The 18,542-nt window shown below is 45.3% G+C and overlaps 1 protein-coding gene across 1 annotated transcript in view; it reads right to left on the reverse strand.

The window, feature by feature from the left end:
* The window catches only part of LOC126184352 (cadherin-like and PC-esterase domain-containing protein 1), a 144,384-nt gene extending 126,666 nt beyond the window's left edge, over positions 1-17,718 (reverse strand). The window contains exons 1-2 of the mRNA XM_049926731.1: positions 17,595-17,718; positions 245-381 (exon numbers count right to left, since the gene is read on the reverse strand). Of these exons, the coding sequence (XP_049782688.1) occupies positions 245-381; positions 17,595-17,718 (261 nt within the window). The remainder of the gene's footprint in view (positions 1-244; positions 382-17,594) is intronic.
* Between the last annotated feature and the right edge of the window lie 824 nt (positions 17,719-18,542).

The raw sequence follows: 18,542 nt of genomic DNA on the forward strand, positions 1-18,542 counted from the left end.
AGGGAGGACTCGAACCTCCGCCGGGCCCAGCCGCACAGCGCCCTAGACCGCTGGCTAATCGCGCGCGGCAACAACACAACTCGTAGAACCTGAAGAAGTCGACTGGGTCGCTCTCAGAAATATTATGCGTGAAATGGGAACATCGACAAGGCTGAAGACCCGGAATCACACGACCCCTGGATCATTCGGAGAAAAGCAAATAGCTCATAATAGTGTTAATGCAGTTTGACAGAGGTTTACGCACCTTCTTGTTGTGGAGACAGCGCCGGAGCTGCGGCAGCGCGAGTCGGCGGTGCACGCAGCCGTAGGGCAGCCAGCGCGCCTCGCTCCATACGCAGGAGGTGCGCGACTCGCAGGCGTCGCACGGCACCACCCAGCGCCCTGTCGAACACATCACCACGTGTGAGCTGTTATACACACAACACCTGAAATACTAACATTCGATAGTGCATCCTACTATTAAGCAACTAACATCCCGAAAGTGTTTTGGTTTTAAGGGCATTACTTATGGTCTAACGAATGTTTTTGAACATAACGTTTCGTCTCCAAACGATGAAGTCATTACCATAAGCTTCACTACTGGCCATTAAAATTACTACTCCAAGAAGAAATGCAGATGATAAACGAGTATTCATTGAACAAATATATTATACCTGAACTGACATGTGATCACATTTTCACGCAATTTGGGTGCATAGATCATGAGAAATCAGTACCCAGAACAACCACCTCTGGCCGTAATAACGGCCTTGATACGCCTGGGCATTGAGTCAAACAGAGCTTGGATGGCGTTTACAGGTATAGCTGCCCATGCAGCTTCAACATGATACCACAGTTCATCAAGAGTAGTGACTGGCGTATTGTGACGAGCCAGTTGCTCGGCCACCGTTGACCAGAAATTTTCAATTGGTGAGAGATCTGGAGACTGCTGGCCAGGGCAGTAGTCGAACATTTTTCTGTATCCAGAAAGGCCCGTACAGGACCTGCAACTTGCAGTCGTGCATTATCCTGCTGAAATGTAGGGTTTCGCAGGGATCGAATGGAGGGTAGAGCCACGGATCGTAACACATCTGAAATGTAACGTCCACTGTGCCGTCAATGCGAACAAGAGGTGACCGTGACGTGTATCCAATGGCACCCCACACCATCACGCCGGGTGATACGCCAGTATGGCGATGACGAATACACGATTTCCATGTGCGTTCACCACGATGTCGCCAAACACGGATGCGTCCATCTTGAGCTGTAAACAGAGCCTGGATTCATCCGAAAAAATGACGTTTTGCCATTCGTGCACCCAGGTTCGTCGTTGAGTACACCATCGTAGGCGCTCCTGTTTGTGATGCAGCGTCAAGGGTAACCGCAACCATGGTCTCCGAGTTGATAGTCCATGATGATGCAAACGTCGTCGAACTGTTGGTGCAGATGGTTGTTGTCTTGCAAACGTCCCCATTTGTTGACTCAGGGATCGAGACGTCGCTGCACGATCAGTTACAGGCATTCGGATAAGATGCCTATCATCTCGACTGCTAATGATACGAGGCCGTTAGGATCCAGCACGGCGTTCCGTATTACCGTCCTGAACCCAACGATTCCATATTCTGCCCACAGTCATTGGATCTCGACCAACACGAGCAGCAATGTCGCGATACGATAAACCGCAATCGTGATAGGCTACATCAAAGTCGGAAACGTGATGGTATGCGTTTCTCCTCCTTACACGAGGCATCACAACAACGTTTCACCAGGCAACGCCGGTCAACTGCTGTTTGTGTATGAGAAATCGGTTGGAAACTTTCCTCATGTCAGCACTTTTAGGTGTCGCCACCGGCGCCAACCTTGTGTGAATGTTCTAAAAAGCTAATCATTTGCGTATCACAGCATCTTCTTCCTGTCGGTTAAATTTCACGTCTATAGCACGTCTTCTTTGTGGTGTAGCAATTTTAACGGCCAATAGTGTATAATGATTGGACTTGGTAACACCATTGTGTCAGAAAATTCGAGTTTAGTACTTTACTGTTCCTGTTCATGATTCTTTCATTTGCTTAATTAGTTAGCTAGATATCCCGCAGATAAGTTGAATCATTCTATTATCGAAACGATGTGGTGCGAGACAGTTAACGAGACGTGTACACTGAGGTGGCAAGAGTCATTGGATAATTCCTAATATCGTATCCGACGACCTTTTGCCCAGGTAGTGCTGCAACTTGATGTGGTATGGACTCAACAATTCCTTTGAAGTCCCCTGCAAAAATATTGAGCCATGCTGCCTCTATTGGCGTCCATAGTTGCTAAAGTGTTAGCGGTGCAGGATTTGGGCACGAAGTGACCTCTCAGTCATGTCCTATAACTGATCGATGGGATTCATGTCGGGCGATCTGTGTGGCCAAATTATTCACTCGAACCGTCCACAATGTTCTTCAAACCAGCCACGAACAATTGACGCCCAGTGAAATGTGTGGGAACATGAAGTCCATGAATAGTAGACCTCAGGTGGTATTGTTGAGCGCAGAATATGAATACGAGGTAGAAATTAGGTGTTTTGTGTCTCACGATAGAGATTCAACTTACCACGTACGTCACCATGGCGCACAACACTATGGCGGCCAACTTCCTACTCTTCCCATGCTTCAATCTGATTTTTTTCCCTACGCAACAGAATCGACAGATGTAAAGGCTGTTTCAGGAGCAGCCTAAGAAAGTGTGATAGGCCCGTTACTTTCTACAGTATGTACTATAAATGAACTAGTGGATATCACCCTATGCTCCATGAGGCTGTTTTAAAGATGATGCAGTTGCCTACAAGAAGACAGCAACGCTAGGCACAAAAAATGTTTAACTTGTGTGATACTGAGCCGTGCTTTGGCCGCAAAAAGTATTGTAACTTGTATAACATCGAGCCCGCATCGAACGCTAACATGAGGACACTGAATTGTTAGTGGGTCTGTAGGGAGAAATTAATTTATTTTTTGTTTCTTGGGTGCTAGGCTTGATAACAATTAATGGAACCGGAAGCCACGTCTTCGCTACGAGTGAGCAAAACATCGGATTGACTGAGAGGTGAACGCAGATTTTAATGTCAAAACTATTTATTAAAACAAAATAAAAAATAAACATAATGAAATTTAGTGCATCAGGGCTCTTAGACTGGGCAGAAATGGCACAAATGAGTTCTCTGAAAAACTGGTTTATCAGCTGATTTTCGCCAAAGCCTTGAACCGGCTATCGGCAGTGCAGAATTGGTGTCGCCGGGTAATGAGCTTAGGCGGATAGTGTCTTATGCTGCTGTTTTGCCCTTCCTTTCTGTGAGCGTGTAGTGTCTCGTGGATGATTTTCAGCTGTCGTTGATTGTTTGGCCTGTACCCTTTGCGCAGGCCGAGAAGATTAACTCCGCCGTCCACGGGCGAGGGCTATACAACCGGCGTGTTCGCCTCAGGTAGTTGTGTTACCAGGGGTCGGTTCTTCGACGGGGATGGAGTTCTGTACGCCGCCGGATTACAGATGGGACATCTAAGGAATCGCATACGAACTAGATGACAGTTGCCATAAGGATGACCCATTGGCCACAGGATCAAAATTCGGATAAGTATCTGAACCAGATTACAAAAGCAGGCTCAGGGGAGAGACGGAACATTAGTCTCAGAATAAAAAAGAAAGTCAAACGGTCGTGAGAACACTTGCATGAAATCCAGCAACGACTGGAATTGGAATCAGAACAACAGGGAGTAGGTTGCTGTCATCACAGTATCACACGAGCAACAGGGGCAAGTTCAGACCATAGCTTGAGCACAAAGACTTGAGACGAAGTCTCAACATGAAGTCTCTGGAAAAAATCGTCAAGAAGACTCACCCGGCACTCATCACACTACCCCCCCACTGCCCCGCTCACCAATTTTGATGCCGGTCTCCTCTCTCTTCCAGCGCGCTGAAATTTTGTTGTCGCATCTTGCCACTGCCAGACGATACATCAGTTTGAGCTAATAGACGATTCCTCGAGTGTGACTTTGATTGGCTTGGGGTCGATACAAAATTAATTCACTGATGCCACAAATCCGACTTACGGATTTCATCAGTAACATATGAAGAATTAAATTGGCTGCAGTCTATTCCAGGAGTCTGGTCCAAGGGTTCACTTGGACTAGCGCTAAATTCCACGTAAACATCAATAAGTCAGGACCATGTATTCATACCGCAACAGTTTTTTTCGTAGACAGACTTGACAATACAACTTCACTGTAGCAACAACCATTGGCCATGCTTTACTGACACTGCCAACCTACTTTGGGAAGAAAAGTTGTATAGTAGGTCCACATGATCTGCCCAGCTCCAGTTCATTTCTTGTCTTTTGGCGTCTCTCTAAAATCCATTTATAGACATGCCTCCCCCCACGAGTTTAAGGAACATCAGGTCACAAAAGCGAAATACAAAATATATACTTCGTAGAGGAATTACGCTGCCTGAATGGCAGCGCCGTTTTAATTTATTAATATTAAAAAGTAAAATACTTCCTAATACTCTGCATGATTTTCGTTTTTAATACACTCCTGGAAATTGAAATAAGAACACCGTGAATTCATTGTCCCAGGAAGGGGAAACTTTATTGACACATTCCTGGGGTCAGATACATCACATGATCACACTTACAGAACCACAGGCACATAGACACAGGCAACAGAGCATGCACAATGTCGGCACTAGTACAGTGTATATCCACCTTTCGCAGCAATGCAGGCTGCTATTCTCCCATGGAGACGATCGTAGAGATGCTGGATGTAGTCCTGTGGAACGGCTTGCCATGCCATTTCCACCTGGCGCCTCAGTTGGACCAGCGTTCGTGCTGGACGTGCAGACCGCGTGAGACGACGCTTCATCCAGTCCCAAACATGCTCAATGGGGGACAGATCCGGAGATCTTGCTGGCCAGGGTAGTTGACTTACACCTTCTAGAGCACGTTGGGTGGCACGGGATACATGCGGACGTGCATTGTCCTGTTGGAACAGCAAGTTCCCTTGCCGGTCTAGGAATGGTAGAACGATGGGTTCGAGGACGGTTTGGATGTACCGCGCACTATTCAGTGTCCCCTCGACGATCACCAGTGGTGTACGGCCAGTGTAGGAGATCGCTCCCCACATCATGATGCCGGGTGTTGGCCCTGTGTGCCTCGCTCGTATGCAGTCCTGATTGTAGCGCTCACCTGCACGGCGCCAAACACGCATACGACCATCATTGGCACCAAGGCAGAAGCGACTCTCATCGCTGAAGACGACACGTCTCCATTCGTCCCTCCATTCACGCCTGTCGCGACACCACTGGAGGCGGGCTGCACGATGTTGGAGCGTGAGCGGAAGACGGCCTAAGGGTGTGCGGGACCGTAGCCCAGCTTCATGGAGACGGTTGCGAATGGTCCTCGCCGATACCCCAGGAGCAACAGTGTCCCTAATTTGCTGGGAAGTGGCGGTGCGGTCCCCTACGGCACTGCGTAGGATCCTACGGTCTTGGCGTGCATCCGTACGTCGCTGCGGTCCGGTCCCAGGTCGACGGGCACGTGCACCTTCCGCCGACCACTGGCGACAACATCGATGTACTGTGGAGACCTCACGCCCCACGTGTTGAGCAATTCGGCGGTACGTCCACCCGGCCTTCCGCATGCCCACTATACGCCCTCGCTCAAAGTCCGTCAACTGCACATACGGTTCACGTCCACGCTGTCGCGGCATGCTACCAGTGTTAAAGACTGCGATGGAGCTCCGTATGCCACGGCAAACTGGCTGACACTGACGGCGGCGGTGCACAAATGCTGCGCAGCTAGCGCCAATCGACGGCCAACACCGCGGTTCCTGGTGTGTCCGCTGTGCCGTGCCTGTGATCATTGCTTGTACAGCCCTCTCGCAGTGTCCGGAGCAAGTATGGTGGGTCTGACACACCGGTGTCAATGTGTTCTTTTTTCCATTTCCAGGAGTGTATTATTACAATTTTCTGTCAAGTACCGAAGGAATATTCAGTTAATATGTTAATTTGTGTTAGTTTTAACTTAAAAGAGATTTTCCTTTGTGTTTTAAAATACTGAGGGAGCAACGATACTTAATTCTGATATTTTTTCCACAAATGGATCTGCCATAATAACAAAATAAAATGAACGTAGTATTTAGGACATTTAAAACAACTGCGTATTTATGTGTAAAATCCATCATCTCAAAATAAGTTTTATGCTGATTTCAAAGCTGGTCTTATATTATGTGAGGCTGTAATATTTCCGAAGTAGTGAAGACTTTAATGTGATGGTTAATATTTTCGCAATATTAATTCAGCTGATGCGTTTGGACTGTAGCTACCTGTATGAAGTATGACGTTCTGTCCTCCAGTATTAGTTGAATTGAAGTTGCATTTTAAAATAATAGATTAATTGAAATCAGTGTTGCACCACAGCTCAATTATCATTACCTGATACGGTTTTGGAATTACACATCTGAGGAAGTCCCCCATGAAATATAATATTCCCTTATAATTTTTAGGTTTACAGTTTCTCAGTCCATGGTAACAAAACATGGGATGATGAATTTAACTTACTTAAACCATCGAAATATGGCTCTTTTACACGAATCCTAAAATACAATTCAGAAGGATTGAGCGGTATCTACTAAAGCAACGGGGTGTCAGCAAGGTTGTGCTGTTATAAACATGACTTACACTAATGTGGCAAAAGTCATGGGATACCTCCCAATATCGTGTTGGACCTCAACTTTCCCGGCGTAATGCAGCAACTCGGTGCGGAATGGACTCAACAATTTGTTGGAAGTCCCCTGCGAAGTACTGAGCCATGCTGCCTCTATAGTGGCCCATAATTGGGATAGTGTAGCCGGTGAAGGATAATGTGCACGAACTGACCTCTCGATTACGTCCCAAATATGTTCGATGAGACTGACGTCGAGCGATCTGTGTAGCCAAATTATTCGCTCGGATTATTCAGAATGTTCTTCAAACCAGTCGCGAACAATTGCAGCCATTCATGTTTGGGAACATGAAATTCATGAATGGCTGCAGATGGTCTCCTAGTGGTCGAACATAACCATTTCGTCACTTGTACCAGAGGACCCAGTCCATTCAGTATAAACACAGCCCACACCATTATGGAGCTACAAACAGTTTGCACAGTCCCTTGTTGACAACTTGGGTTCATGCTTTTGTGTGGTCTGCGTCGCACTCGAACCCTATCATCAGTGCTTACTAACTGAAATCGGGACTCTCTTGACCAGGCCACGGGTTTGCTGTCGTCTAGTTTCCAACCGATATGCTTATGAGTACAGGGGAAACATTGCTAACGATGTCGTGTTGTTAGCAAAGGCACTCGCGTCGATCGTCTGCTGCCAGAATTCACCCTGCTGCCCTAACGGATGCGTTCGTCGTACATCCGCCATTAATTTCTGCTGCCATTTCCCTCAGTGCTGCTTGTCTGTTATCACTGACAGTTCTACGCAAACGCTGCAGTTACCGGTCGTTAAGTGAAGGCCGTCAGCCACTGCGTTGCCCGTGGTGAGAGGTAACGCTTCAAATTTGATATTCTCGATAGATTTGTGACACTGTGAATCTCAAAATACTGGATTCCCTAACGATTTCCGAAATGGAACGTCCCATGCGTCCAGCCCCAACTACTTTTCCGTGTTCAAAGTCTGTTAATTCCCGTCGTGTGGCCGTAATCACGTCGGAAATCTTTTCACATGAATCAACTGAGTACAAATGACAGCTCCGCCAGTGCACTGCCATTTTACACCTTGTGTAAGCGATACTACCGCCATTGTATAAGGGCATACAGTTTTGTCAGCTCAGTGTATGTATAAGAAACTGGAAGTTACGTGGTATCAGTTCTGGTCTGTTGCTATGTATCGCCATCGACAATGCATCCCTAATCGAAATTTAAATTATATGTGCCTGGGCAGTTCTCTTCGTCTTGATTCCGCGACTCAGGATGCCAACTTTTCCTTACACGAGCCCGTTAAACATTCTGGCGATCTTGTCCCGCAGGATAACGGCTTGCGGCGAGTAAGTAACAAGCTTTCCCCCTAGAGGTGACTTCAGGGTCGTTACACACCTACAGAATGGTCAACTTCCCTCTTATATCTCTCACGAGCGCGCAAGTTTATAGAAAGAAAGTGTTTTCCTAGCGCAGAATGGTGGCTGGCGAAGAGTCCACACGTAATTCATAAGCCTTTCACTGTTAGATAGACTCCGGTTTATTGGAAGAGTTTTAGGAAAGTGTAGCGCGTCTCCAGAGGAGACTGCGTATAGAGCACTTGCGCGACCCGTTCTTGTGTACTGCTCGAGTGTTTGTAATCCCCACCAACCCACCCGGACAGCCGTGTGGTCTAACGCACTGCTTTCCGGGAGGGAAGGCGTGCCGGTCCCCGGCACGAATCCGTCCGGAGGATTGGTGTCGAGGTCCAGTGTGCCGGCCAGTCTGTGGATGGTGCTTAAGACGGTTTTCCATCTGCCTCGGCGAATGCAGGCTGGTTCTCCTTATTCCGCCTCAGTTACAATACGTCGGCAATTGCTGCCCAAACACTCCACTTACGCGTACACCATAATTACTTTACCACGCAAACATTGGAGTTTATCTCATTTGGATTTTTTTTTTTTTTTTTGAGACGTTCCCCGGAGGGGGAACTGGGGGCCGAACCGCACAATAACACTGGGTTCGGTGTGGGGCGGCGGTGGGTGAGTGGACTGCTGTAGCCTGTTGCGGGGTTGTGAACCACTGAACCCCTGACGGCTACGACCGGGACGAAGCCTCTCCGTCGTTTCTAGGTCCCCAGTTCCATACAATACAATACAATTCCCACCAGGTCGGACTTAAGTAGTTACCAAAGCCATGCAGAATGTGCGGTATGATTTATTACCAGTAGACTCGATGGATTCATTCATCTCGCTAATGTTACTGTTATGTTTCGGGGGATTACCAAAGCCATTCAGAAATGTGCGGCATGGTTTATTACCAGTGTACTCGATGGATTCATTCAGCTCGCTAATGTAATTGCTATGTTTCGGGGGCTTACATGGGAAACTCTAGAGGGAAGACGACGTTATTTTCGCGAAATACTTCTCACAGTATTTAGAGAACTTACATCTGTGGTTAACTGCAGAACGTTTATACTGCCGCCAACAACCACCAAGTACGCGTTGATGACACTCTCTTAGCTGCAGTATGTCTGAAAAGATAGCTCCAGATACGAGCAATATGACACAGGGTCAGAATATTTGAGTGATTTCTTCTTGGCTGCTAGCATAAGCATTACTCTCCATAAGAAGGGAAGAACCACCGTTAGGAACAGCATACTCCTGAAAGATCGTTGGATCTGGATCTTGTGGTTTTACTTGCGAACTTTTACTGTGTTAGTTGACGCTCACTTCGTAACTGCAGTCTTTGACTGCACAATATAATGCGTGATTTACTTTCTCTAGATACAAACAGGTTGGATGGAGGGTTCAACACTAATTCACTACTCGTAAGTGAGAAAAGAACCGAAGTTCCTATCGGATGCTCCAATCTCAGACTTTCCTTCACTCAGTCCCTGTGGAAGTATGGTATCGCACATCTTGTTGTTAGAGGGAAACTCAATAACTGTCCACATGCTCTGCGGCAGTTTTGTTGAAGACAAGTACGTAGATATTATACTGTCTACCACTTTCTGTAGATGGTTTTTGGCTCACTATGGTACAGGTACTTTCTGACGCACATTCATACGGAGTGTTAGCTAGAGGAAAGATCGTCTAGCTGTATTTGCTCGAGGACGATAATGAATTGATATTCTTCAAAAACAAATCCACATTCCTTTTGTTACACTTTGTAACTCATCAGTGTTATGATGTATCTCAAGCTGCGACTTTTAAGCTTCGATCCAACCAATGGCTAGCATTAAACGCACTTAACTGATCACAGAGATGGGAAATTCCACTCCCTTCACTGGAATAACCTGAATACCACCATCGCACAATGGTATTTCAGCATACTTTCCGGAGTGTGTCCGGAGTGCATCTGATAGCTGATTTCATCTGTGAAATTTTCTGCTCTTCACATTAATTTTCCGAAATTCTTTTCTCTGACAAGAATCTACTATTTCATTCATCTCGCCGTACATCTTTGAGGCCTGTTTCTGATTTATTACTGTGTACTCTTCATATTTCATCCATTCTCACACACGAAAGTGGAACTGTATGCGAAAGCAACGTCTTCATGTTCGAGGGACATGAACAGGTCTTCGGACTCTTGTTGCACCTAACGTAGATTTAGGTAAAAAGAGACCCCAAGAATAGGATACACTGAAAGAACACGACTCACTTTGTAGCCATAGGAGTCTCCTCGAGTAGTAATGAAAAATTATTTCACACCGAGTTCAGGTCTATAGTCCCTTCAAACGGTTGAACAACATAGCATATCCAGATAAAAACTCTTGATTATAAGTAACAAATATCTATACAAACGCTGGGTTTCCAATGTGTGTCGTAACAGAAATTCTTTCGTGAAGAACTGCCCATTCCAACATTTAACGATTGTAAGTCTATATTTGTTTAAAACTGGACACATGGATGTTTGAAGACGGTTTATGGAGTCACATTGATCAGTGGTTGTTCCTATTCTTGAGATTTTCTACATTTGTTCTTCAGTCAGCTTGACTGACTCATTTACTCAGTTCACTGCATCAAAAGAGTCATCATCACTTTATGGAAGTATGGCGATCTCATACGCAAGCTATAACGTTTCTGTCCCATTCTGTGGAACCATCATCAGCGCTTTTTGGAGTAGCGGGCTCTGTAGCAGCGCCATCCACAGGGAAACTTTCCCAGGCGGAGCTCGATAAATTACTGGCTGGCAGGCCAACTGTAACCTGTTACTGTGGACGGGAGCGGGCCCCTGATTTAATGAACCGTGTCCGAGGACGGACCACCGCAGCAGGAAGCTTTCATAGCTGACCGATCTCGACATTTCAAGAAGAATCCTATTGTTCTCCTGTGATAATTATGGCGGAGCACGGTGTTATACTCTACCGTAACAAAAATATACAGCGTCTATTAAATCTGCTAGAACTATTATCGGTAGCAATAGTGGCAGATGAATGAACTTAGAGTTCTGAATAATTGTTGTCTGCGGTTGAATAATGTAAGGCAATAATTTTCAGCAAGATACGTGATTTCATCTCATCTCACTCTGTACGTTGTTCCTCTAACATATGAATTAGATATTTCAGCCAGTGATGGCGACACATTTATTTCCGCATGGAACCCGAACGACTTCACGAAGACAGCACATCTGTTCATAGTTACTCTGGATACGCTACTTCTGAATGACAAGTGAAACAGTGTTTGACTCGTATTTTTACGCCTTGCACACATAACTTCGCGACGCCGAAGAACCGTGATCTCCTTTTTTGCATCAGGAAAACGCGCCACCTCGAACACCAACCAAACAATCATTACAAAAGCAGCATTAAATTCTGCTGTGACTTAGCAGAAAGACTATGTTTAGTGGCTTTATAACCAACTCCTCGTACAGTCTTGGTCGCAATGGGATCTGAAAAGGAAGGCTAGAGGTGTAGAGTTAATGTTGGGAGCACATGGTTTGAAGCAAGTAATTTGGCAAGTAAGGAACGAAAGAGTTGGGGTATTGCAAGATAACCTTACTGTTTTTGTAGTGGTATTGCTATATAGAATTCGCACGGTATAGTGTGGTAGTTTGATTGAACTAGAGTGACATTTATTTAACTGATGTCTTATGAATGATTCACAAAAAAGGTCTTTAATATGTCATGAAGAGGAACCTAGAGATCTGATACTGAGTCTACAAGATGATACCAGAATGTATTCTGGTGCAAATTCCAATCGTTACAGATCTTTCCAATAGTAATCATTAACTCCCCTGCCAGTTTTTTGCATGTTTTGGAAATTACATAGACATTATATCATGTCTTCCATGTTCTTGACTTTTCACATCAGTGAGCGTATACAGGGCGTCCCAGAAGCAGTGATTGAAATTCAGGGATATGACAGGAATGATCATTTGAGGAGAAAAGCCTAGTAAACCTGGGATCTAAAATTCATACCTTACGAACATGCTCACTTCTTCATCTTCGATGGTGTCAAACAAATCTCTTCCACTGAAAGCTCTTTGCCTTCCATATTTTGGGACGATGTAGTATGGACCAAAAAAAGCTATAACATCCGTTAAATGTAGGCTCTAAAATGCATATTTTAAGAGCTGTGAGCACTTGCTTAATAGAAGACGGACAAGTGCTTATAGCTCCTCAAATATGCATTTTAGATCCCTTGTTTGCTACATTTGTTTTGCTTCCAATGATCGTTCCTGTCATATCTCCGAATATCGGCCATTCATCCACGAACACCCTGTACACTACCACCAAACGAAAGAAAAAAATGATTTCTGCGTTTTCTAAGGAACAGCATATCGTGGAGTAATATCGGGTGACCATTTTTCGATAGTGAAACGTGTCCTTACGCTGTGACAAATCCCATGAAACTAGATTTTCTCGGCAGCATTTGGTGAGTATTTAAATAGAGATGTGAATTTCTTCCCCGCTGGAAAATGTCTTATCCGGCATCGGAAAAAAACAGAATGGGAATGATGCTGTCAATTTGTGTGCTAACCGCATATGTTACATTAGTGGTGATCAGCTTCAAAGTAGTTCTCATTTCAGTCCACACGTGTCCATAGCTCAAAATATCTCTGGATGTTATTTTCCGTAAAGTAAAATCATACCCATTAAAATAGAGCAATTTATGTAGGTTCCCTTTAGTTAAAAACGATAAAATATCCAAAATCCTTTTAGTTTCCTAGCTAATGCAGCTTTTTCTTGTCTTCAGAATTTGTTCAATGAGCGCTTTACTCGTCTGAGACACCCCTTGGACAGGTTGCCGCATCATTATCTAGTAAACACTATACCATTATGCCATTGCTATAGACGTTTTTCAGTATGCCTATAGGTCACTTCTAAAGATGCAACTGTCGTCGTAGGTTATATGGAACACAGTGGTACAATATAATGGCAAAAAGCAGAATCATCCGCAAGTGGATTCAACGTAATTTTTTCCGCCCGAGCAGCCATCGGCGATGACTCTTAGGAAGCGCTGTGATTTCGGTGAACAGCTCGCCAGGTTGCGTCCCACCTGCATTTGAGAGAGAGAGAGAGAGAGAGATCCTTTTCTGGTACGCGAGGCGCGCGGGACGTGCCTAACAAAGCACCGGTGCGCAGCCGCAGCAAGCGCTGCAGTATTATTCGGCGTTGTTAATCGCAGTCTGTTTGGCTGTAATTGCACCATCCGTCACGGGATTCCCCTCGGCACTTGCAATTACCTCAGACGGCACGCCAAACAAAATTATTTCACGCGATTCATTTTTCAGTTTAATTTAAGAACCCTTCCGGGAGAACGTTTCGTTCAAATGTTTCGTTGTAACTTAAACCACATAATGCTCTTCGCGACATAAACGTCTCCTGCTTTCCATCAGATAAAAATGTTTGGCCGGAACAACGAAAAGAAGCAGGGAACTATTCCCTTTCGCAGAGGAAAAACCCTCGGTTTCCCGTGCGCCACCGATAAACCCAAGCACCAAGCAAAGTTTCTACATTATACGAGATTAAACCATTACACGATTAAATTTTAATGAAGCATTTATAACTGTAGTGATATCTGTTACAGTTGTTCAGCTACTTCCCAAACCATTTTCCACGCAGCTGTCACTGCCGAGGATAATTATTCTGTGTCTGTGATGCTTATACTCATGAGCAACTGGATCAGACTTACAAGGAGGCCGTACGGTCTCGGACATTCAGTTCGGAATGAGAATTTGCAGGCAAGTAGTATACCTCAAGGTTTTCCACCCATAAACGCTGTAAAGCGCACTAGCCAGAAGATTCCAAGAAGAGCGCTCTAAAGTTTTAAGTGCGGCTCACACACCGGTCTGTTTACACTCTTTGACAGCACGGCGAAAGACCCCGCCTGTAGCAGACTCGCTTGCCACGCAGTTGATCCCAGGGTCGAGTAACTGTTTATTTTATTTTATTTTAAATATTTTTCAAAATTGTATCGACTTTTAAATAAAGGTCATGACTTAAAATGTTACTTAGACACCTGGGAAGCTAACGACAGGGCTCTATATTTACATTCTCAACGATTGTTTAATGTCTTTCGTGGGATATAACAGTTTCTATTCATTATTGACTCTTTGGGAGGACGCGCAGAGCCTGAACTATATGTTGAAATCTTTCCGAATGACAAGAAATCACCGACAGTACTATTAAAGTGATTTTCCCAAAATGTACTCCATTTGCTCAACCTTGTGACGTCTATTTTATAGACAGGTAAAAAATCTAATAACGCTTATACAAAATTAAGCTTATTTAATTGAAAATAATATAGAAATAATCTCTCGTCAAGACTATATAAAAATACAGTCAATAGTGCACCAACCGCTCCCAGGCTTTCCGATAAGAGAGATATTTTCATGAATGTTAACGGAGTGTGTTTTCCAACAGACCGTTCTAAAGAAAAGTTTGTTTAAGTAAACAGTTATCCTTCATAAATTGCGCAAGACGTAAAAATATTTTTTGGTTATCAATGTTCATATGATAATTGTTCTGGTGTTTGTATGTGAAATACGACCTTGACCAATAAAGACGATATTGTAAGTAAATTTAAATCAATGAACGCTATCCAGAATTTTGTTATAGTAGTAATTAAAGCGTTCATTTACCTCCATTAAAATGTATTTGAAATTATTCAACTATTTAGAAAGAAAATAATAATAGTCATTCACATTTTATTTCAATTATCTGTAACGGTCATTTCATAACTAAAATAAAATTATTTATCATTTAATTGATATTATTTTAGGTCATTAAATATATTTGTTGTTATAATTATGAAAACAATTAAAGCTTCGAATCTGAGTCGCCCAAACGATAAGCGAATCCACTACGGGTGCAGAAAATTCGATGTGCTGCCAGAGCATACAAAGTGACCCGTATAACAGCTGCGCGTAAAACTTTAGAGCTATTTTTCTCAGAATCTTCCGGCTAGTGCGCTTTACAACTTATGTGGGTGGACACCCTAGAGGTATACCACTAAGCTGCAAAGTCTCACGTCGAACTGACTTTCCGAGACCGTAATGTCCTCCTTCTTATCTGCTCATGGAGAAAGCGCTCGTCTCGCCATACCACTTGATTACTATGTCGACGGATCTTGTACTGGCACTCAGAAGGATAGCGGAGTGCAACATGGGCAGGACACGCGATGCCGGCGCATTTGAGAATGGCCAGATACCAAGTACATGATGATTGGACCATTGCATCTCCTAGGTCATCTTAGCAGTGAGATTTTGACGTGCAACAGATTCAAGGGAGTACTTCAACTCGGGGAAACACCAAGGTCAAAGTCTATTGCTTTGGGCACCAATGTGATATTGAAAACGTCAACCGATAGCAGATTAAGTTCTAGACATTAATAACCGATGTACAAGCATACCAATCAGAACCACTGTCATGCTAGGGGGGGCCAGAAGCCAGTACACCACACCTTCCTGCTAGTTTCGCTTTAGTTAAGTTAGTTACCTATTTAAAAGATCAAATTCTTGATAAACATTATGATGTTGAAAATGTCAACAGGGCAAGTACGCAGCTCGTGGTCTAGTGGCTAGCAATGCTGCCTCTTGACCACAGGGTCCCAGGTTCGATTCCCTGCCGGGTTGGGGATTTTCTCTGACCGGGGACTGGGTGTTTGTGTTGTCCTCGTCATTTCATCATCATCATCATTGGTGACAATGGCTAGATTGGACTGTGTAAAAATTGGTACTTGGTACGCCCGCTGATGGCGCATTTGAGCACCCCATAAACCAAACATTATCATCGTCATCAGTAACAGGAGAAACATAAAACACATACACAGGGTGATCAGAAACAGCCTAGAAATCTTTAAGGGTTTTGCGAAGTAGGTTCCCGTAAGATATAATTCTTAAGTAAAGAAACTCGATACGTTGGGCCGCTTAGGAGTTAATTAGCATTGAAGTTAGACAACCAGGCAGTTACATAAGCAAATTCAAGGTGTCCGCCATAGCTGGTGTCGCCAAAAGTTTTCTTCGTTTGTTTTCCTAAAAACGAACAAGAGAGCGATACAAAAATTGGACGTGGGGCGGTAGTAAGGATCGAACCAAACCATATGATTTCATCTACGGTACGAGAACAAGTGTCACTAACTGTATTATCTGGCGGACCACTTGAATTCGCGCGCTACGGCCTGACTGGTTAACTTCATCAATTCTAATGAAATCGGGAACGGCCCGACGTAATGACTTTTTTCGTAACAATTATTTCTCAGCACAACCTAGCGAGCAACGCCCTAACGGACTCTGCAGACTGTTACTGACCTCCCTGCATACAAAAATACACTCCTGGAAATTGAAATAAGAACACCGTGAATTCATTGTCCCAGGAAGGGGAAACTTTATTGACACATTCCTGGGGTCAGATACATCACATGATCGCACTGACAGAACCACAGGCACATAGACACAGGCAACAGAGCATGCACAATGTCGGCACTAGTACAGTGTATATCCACCTTTAGCAGCAATGCAGGCTGCTATTCTCCCATGGAGACGATCGTAGAGATGCTGGATGTAGTCCTGTGGAACGGCTTGCCATGCCATTTCCACCTGGCGCCTCAGTTGGACCAGCGTTCGTGCTGGACGAGCAGAACGCGTGAGACGACGCTTCATCCAGTCCCAAACATGCTCAATGGGGGACAGATCCGGAGATCTTGCTGGCCAGGGTAGTTGACTTACACCTTCTAGAGCACGTTGGGTGGCACGGGATACATGCGGACGTGCATTGTCCTGTTGGAACAGCAGGTTCCATTGCCGGTCTAGGATTGGTAGAACGATGGGTTCGATGACGGTTTGGATGTACCGTGCACTATTCAGTGTCCCCTCGACGATCACCAGTGGTGTACGGCCAGTGTAGGAGATCGCTCCCCACACCATGATGCCGGGTGTTGGCCCTGTGTGCCTCGGTCGTATGCAGTCCTGATTGTGGCGCTCACCTGCACGGCGCCAAACACGCATACGACCATCATTGGCACCAAGGCAGAAGCGACTCTCATCGCTGAAGACGACACGCCTCCATTCGTCCCTCCATTCACGCCTGTCGCGACACCACTGGAGGCGGGCTGCACGATGTTGGGGCGTGAGCGGAAGACGGCCTAACGGTGTGCGGGACCGTAGCCCAGCTTCATGGAGACGGTTGCGAATGGTCCTCGCCGATACCCCAGGAGCAACAGTGTCCCTAATTTGCTGGGAAGTGGCGGTGCGGTCCCCTACGGCACTGCGTAGGATCCTACGGTCTTGGCGTGCATCCGTGCGTCGCTGCGGTCCGGTCCCAGGTCGACGGGCACGTGCACCTTCCGCCGACCACTGGCGACAACATCGATGAACTGTGGAGACCTCACGCCCCACGTGTTGAGCAATTCGGCGGCACGTCCACCCGGCCTCCCGCATGCCCACTATACGCCCTCGCTCAAAGTCCGTCAACTGCACATACGGTTCACGTCCACGCTGTCGCGGCATGCTTCCAGTGTTAAAGACTGCGATGGAGCTCCGTATGCCACGGCAAACTGGCTGACACTGACGGCGGCGGTGCACAAACGCTGCGCAGCTAGCGCCATTCGACGGCCAACACCGCGGTTCCTGGTGTGTCCGCTGTGCCGTGCGTGTGATCATTGCTTGTACAGCCCTCTCGCAGTGTCCGGAGCAAGTATGGTGGGTCTGACACACCGGTGTCAATGTGTTCTTTTTTCCATTTCCTGGAGTGTAAATAAATAAATAAAATAAAAAGTAATCTTTACAGCACGCAGGCTCTGTAACAAATACGTATGTAAAGGGCGCGAGCAGAATCGCTGTTTTGGGAGGGGGGCGGGGCGAGGGCCGTCTTGGTGCTCTGTTCCTACTTGAGCTAGGAACATGGCGTAAAAAGTTTTGGGTTTAGCCCGGACCAGAGGCAGTTTGTGTAGCGATTCAAACATCTTTATTACTGTAGCTATGATACAATATACTATGCAAGGTTTGAACGACGAAACGGAAATGGTGCCCAGGGAAATTGGACGAATTGTTTAATTCCTTTTGCAGAAGATTTTAATTAGGCTGAACTTATTCTTAGCAACTAGCTCCATTTCTATGTACACCGTTTTGATTTTGTGTGCAAAATCAGTCACCCTCGTTCGAATTTTACGTGCAAAAACACCCTTAGACAACTCCTGAATGGAGCGAGACTTACGGTCAAATTTGGTCCACCGGTGTATCAGACCGTTGTCTAAGGTACGTTTTAACCGTTTCAAAAAAACTGCTTTGTTTGGATTTTAAGTGCAAGAAATACGTTTTTCTGGGCTATTTTGTTTCAGATTTGTGCGAACAGGTTCAGATTTTGTAAGAAGGTAGACAAATACAAGTAATGAATGGTCTTCCTGTTTTTTTGTGAGAGCTTCTTCCGTTT

Source organism: Schistocerca cancellata, chromosome 4 (assembly GCF_023864275.1).
Source record: "Schistocerca cancellata isolate TAMUIC-IGC-003103 chromosome 4, iqSchCanc2.1, whole genome shotgun sequence".
NCBI lineage: Eukaryota > Metazoa > Arthropoda > Insecta > Orthoptera > Acrididae > Schistocerca > Schistocerca cancellata.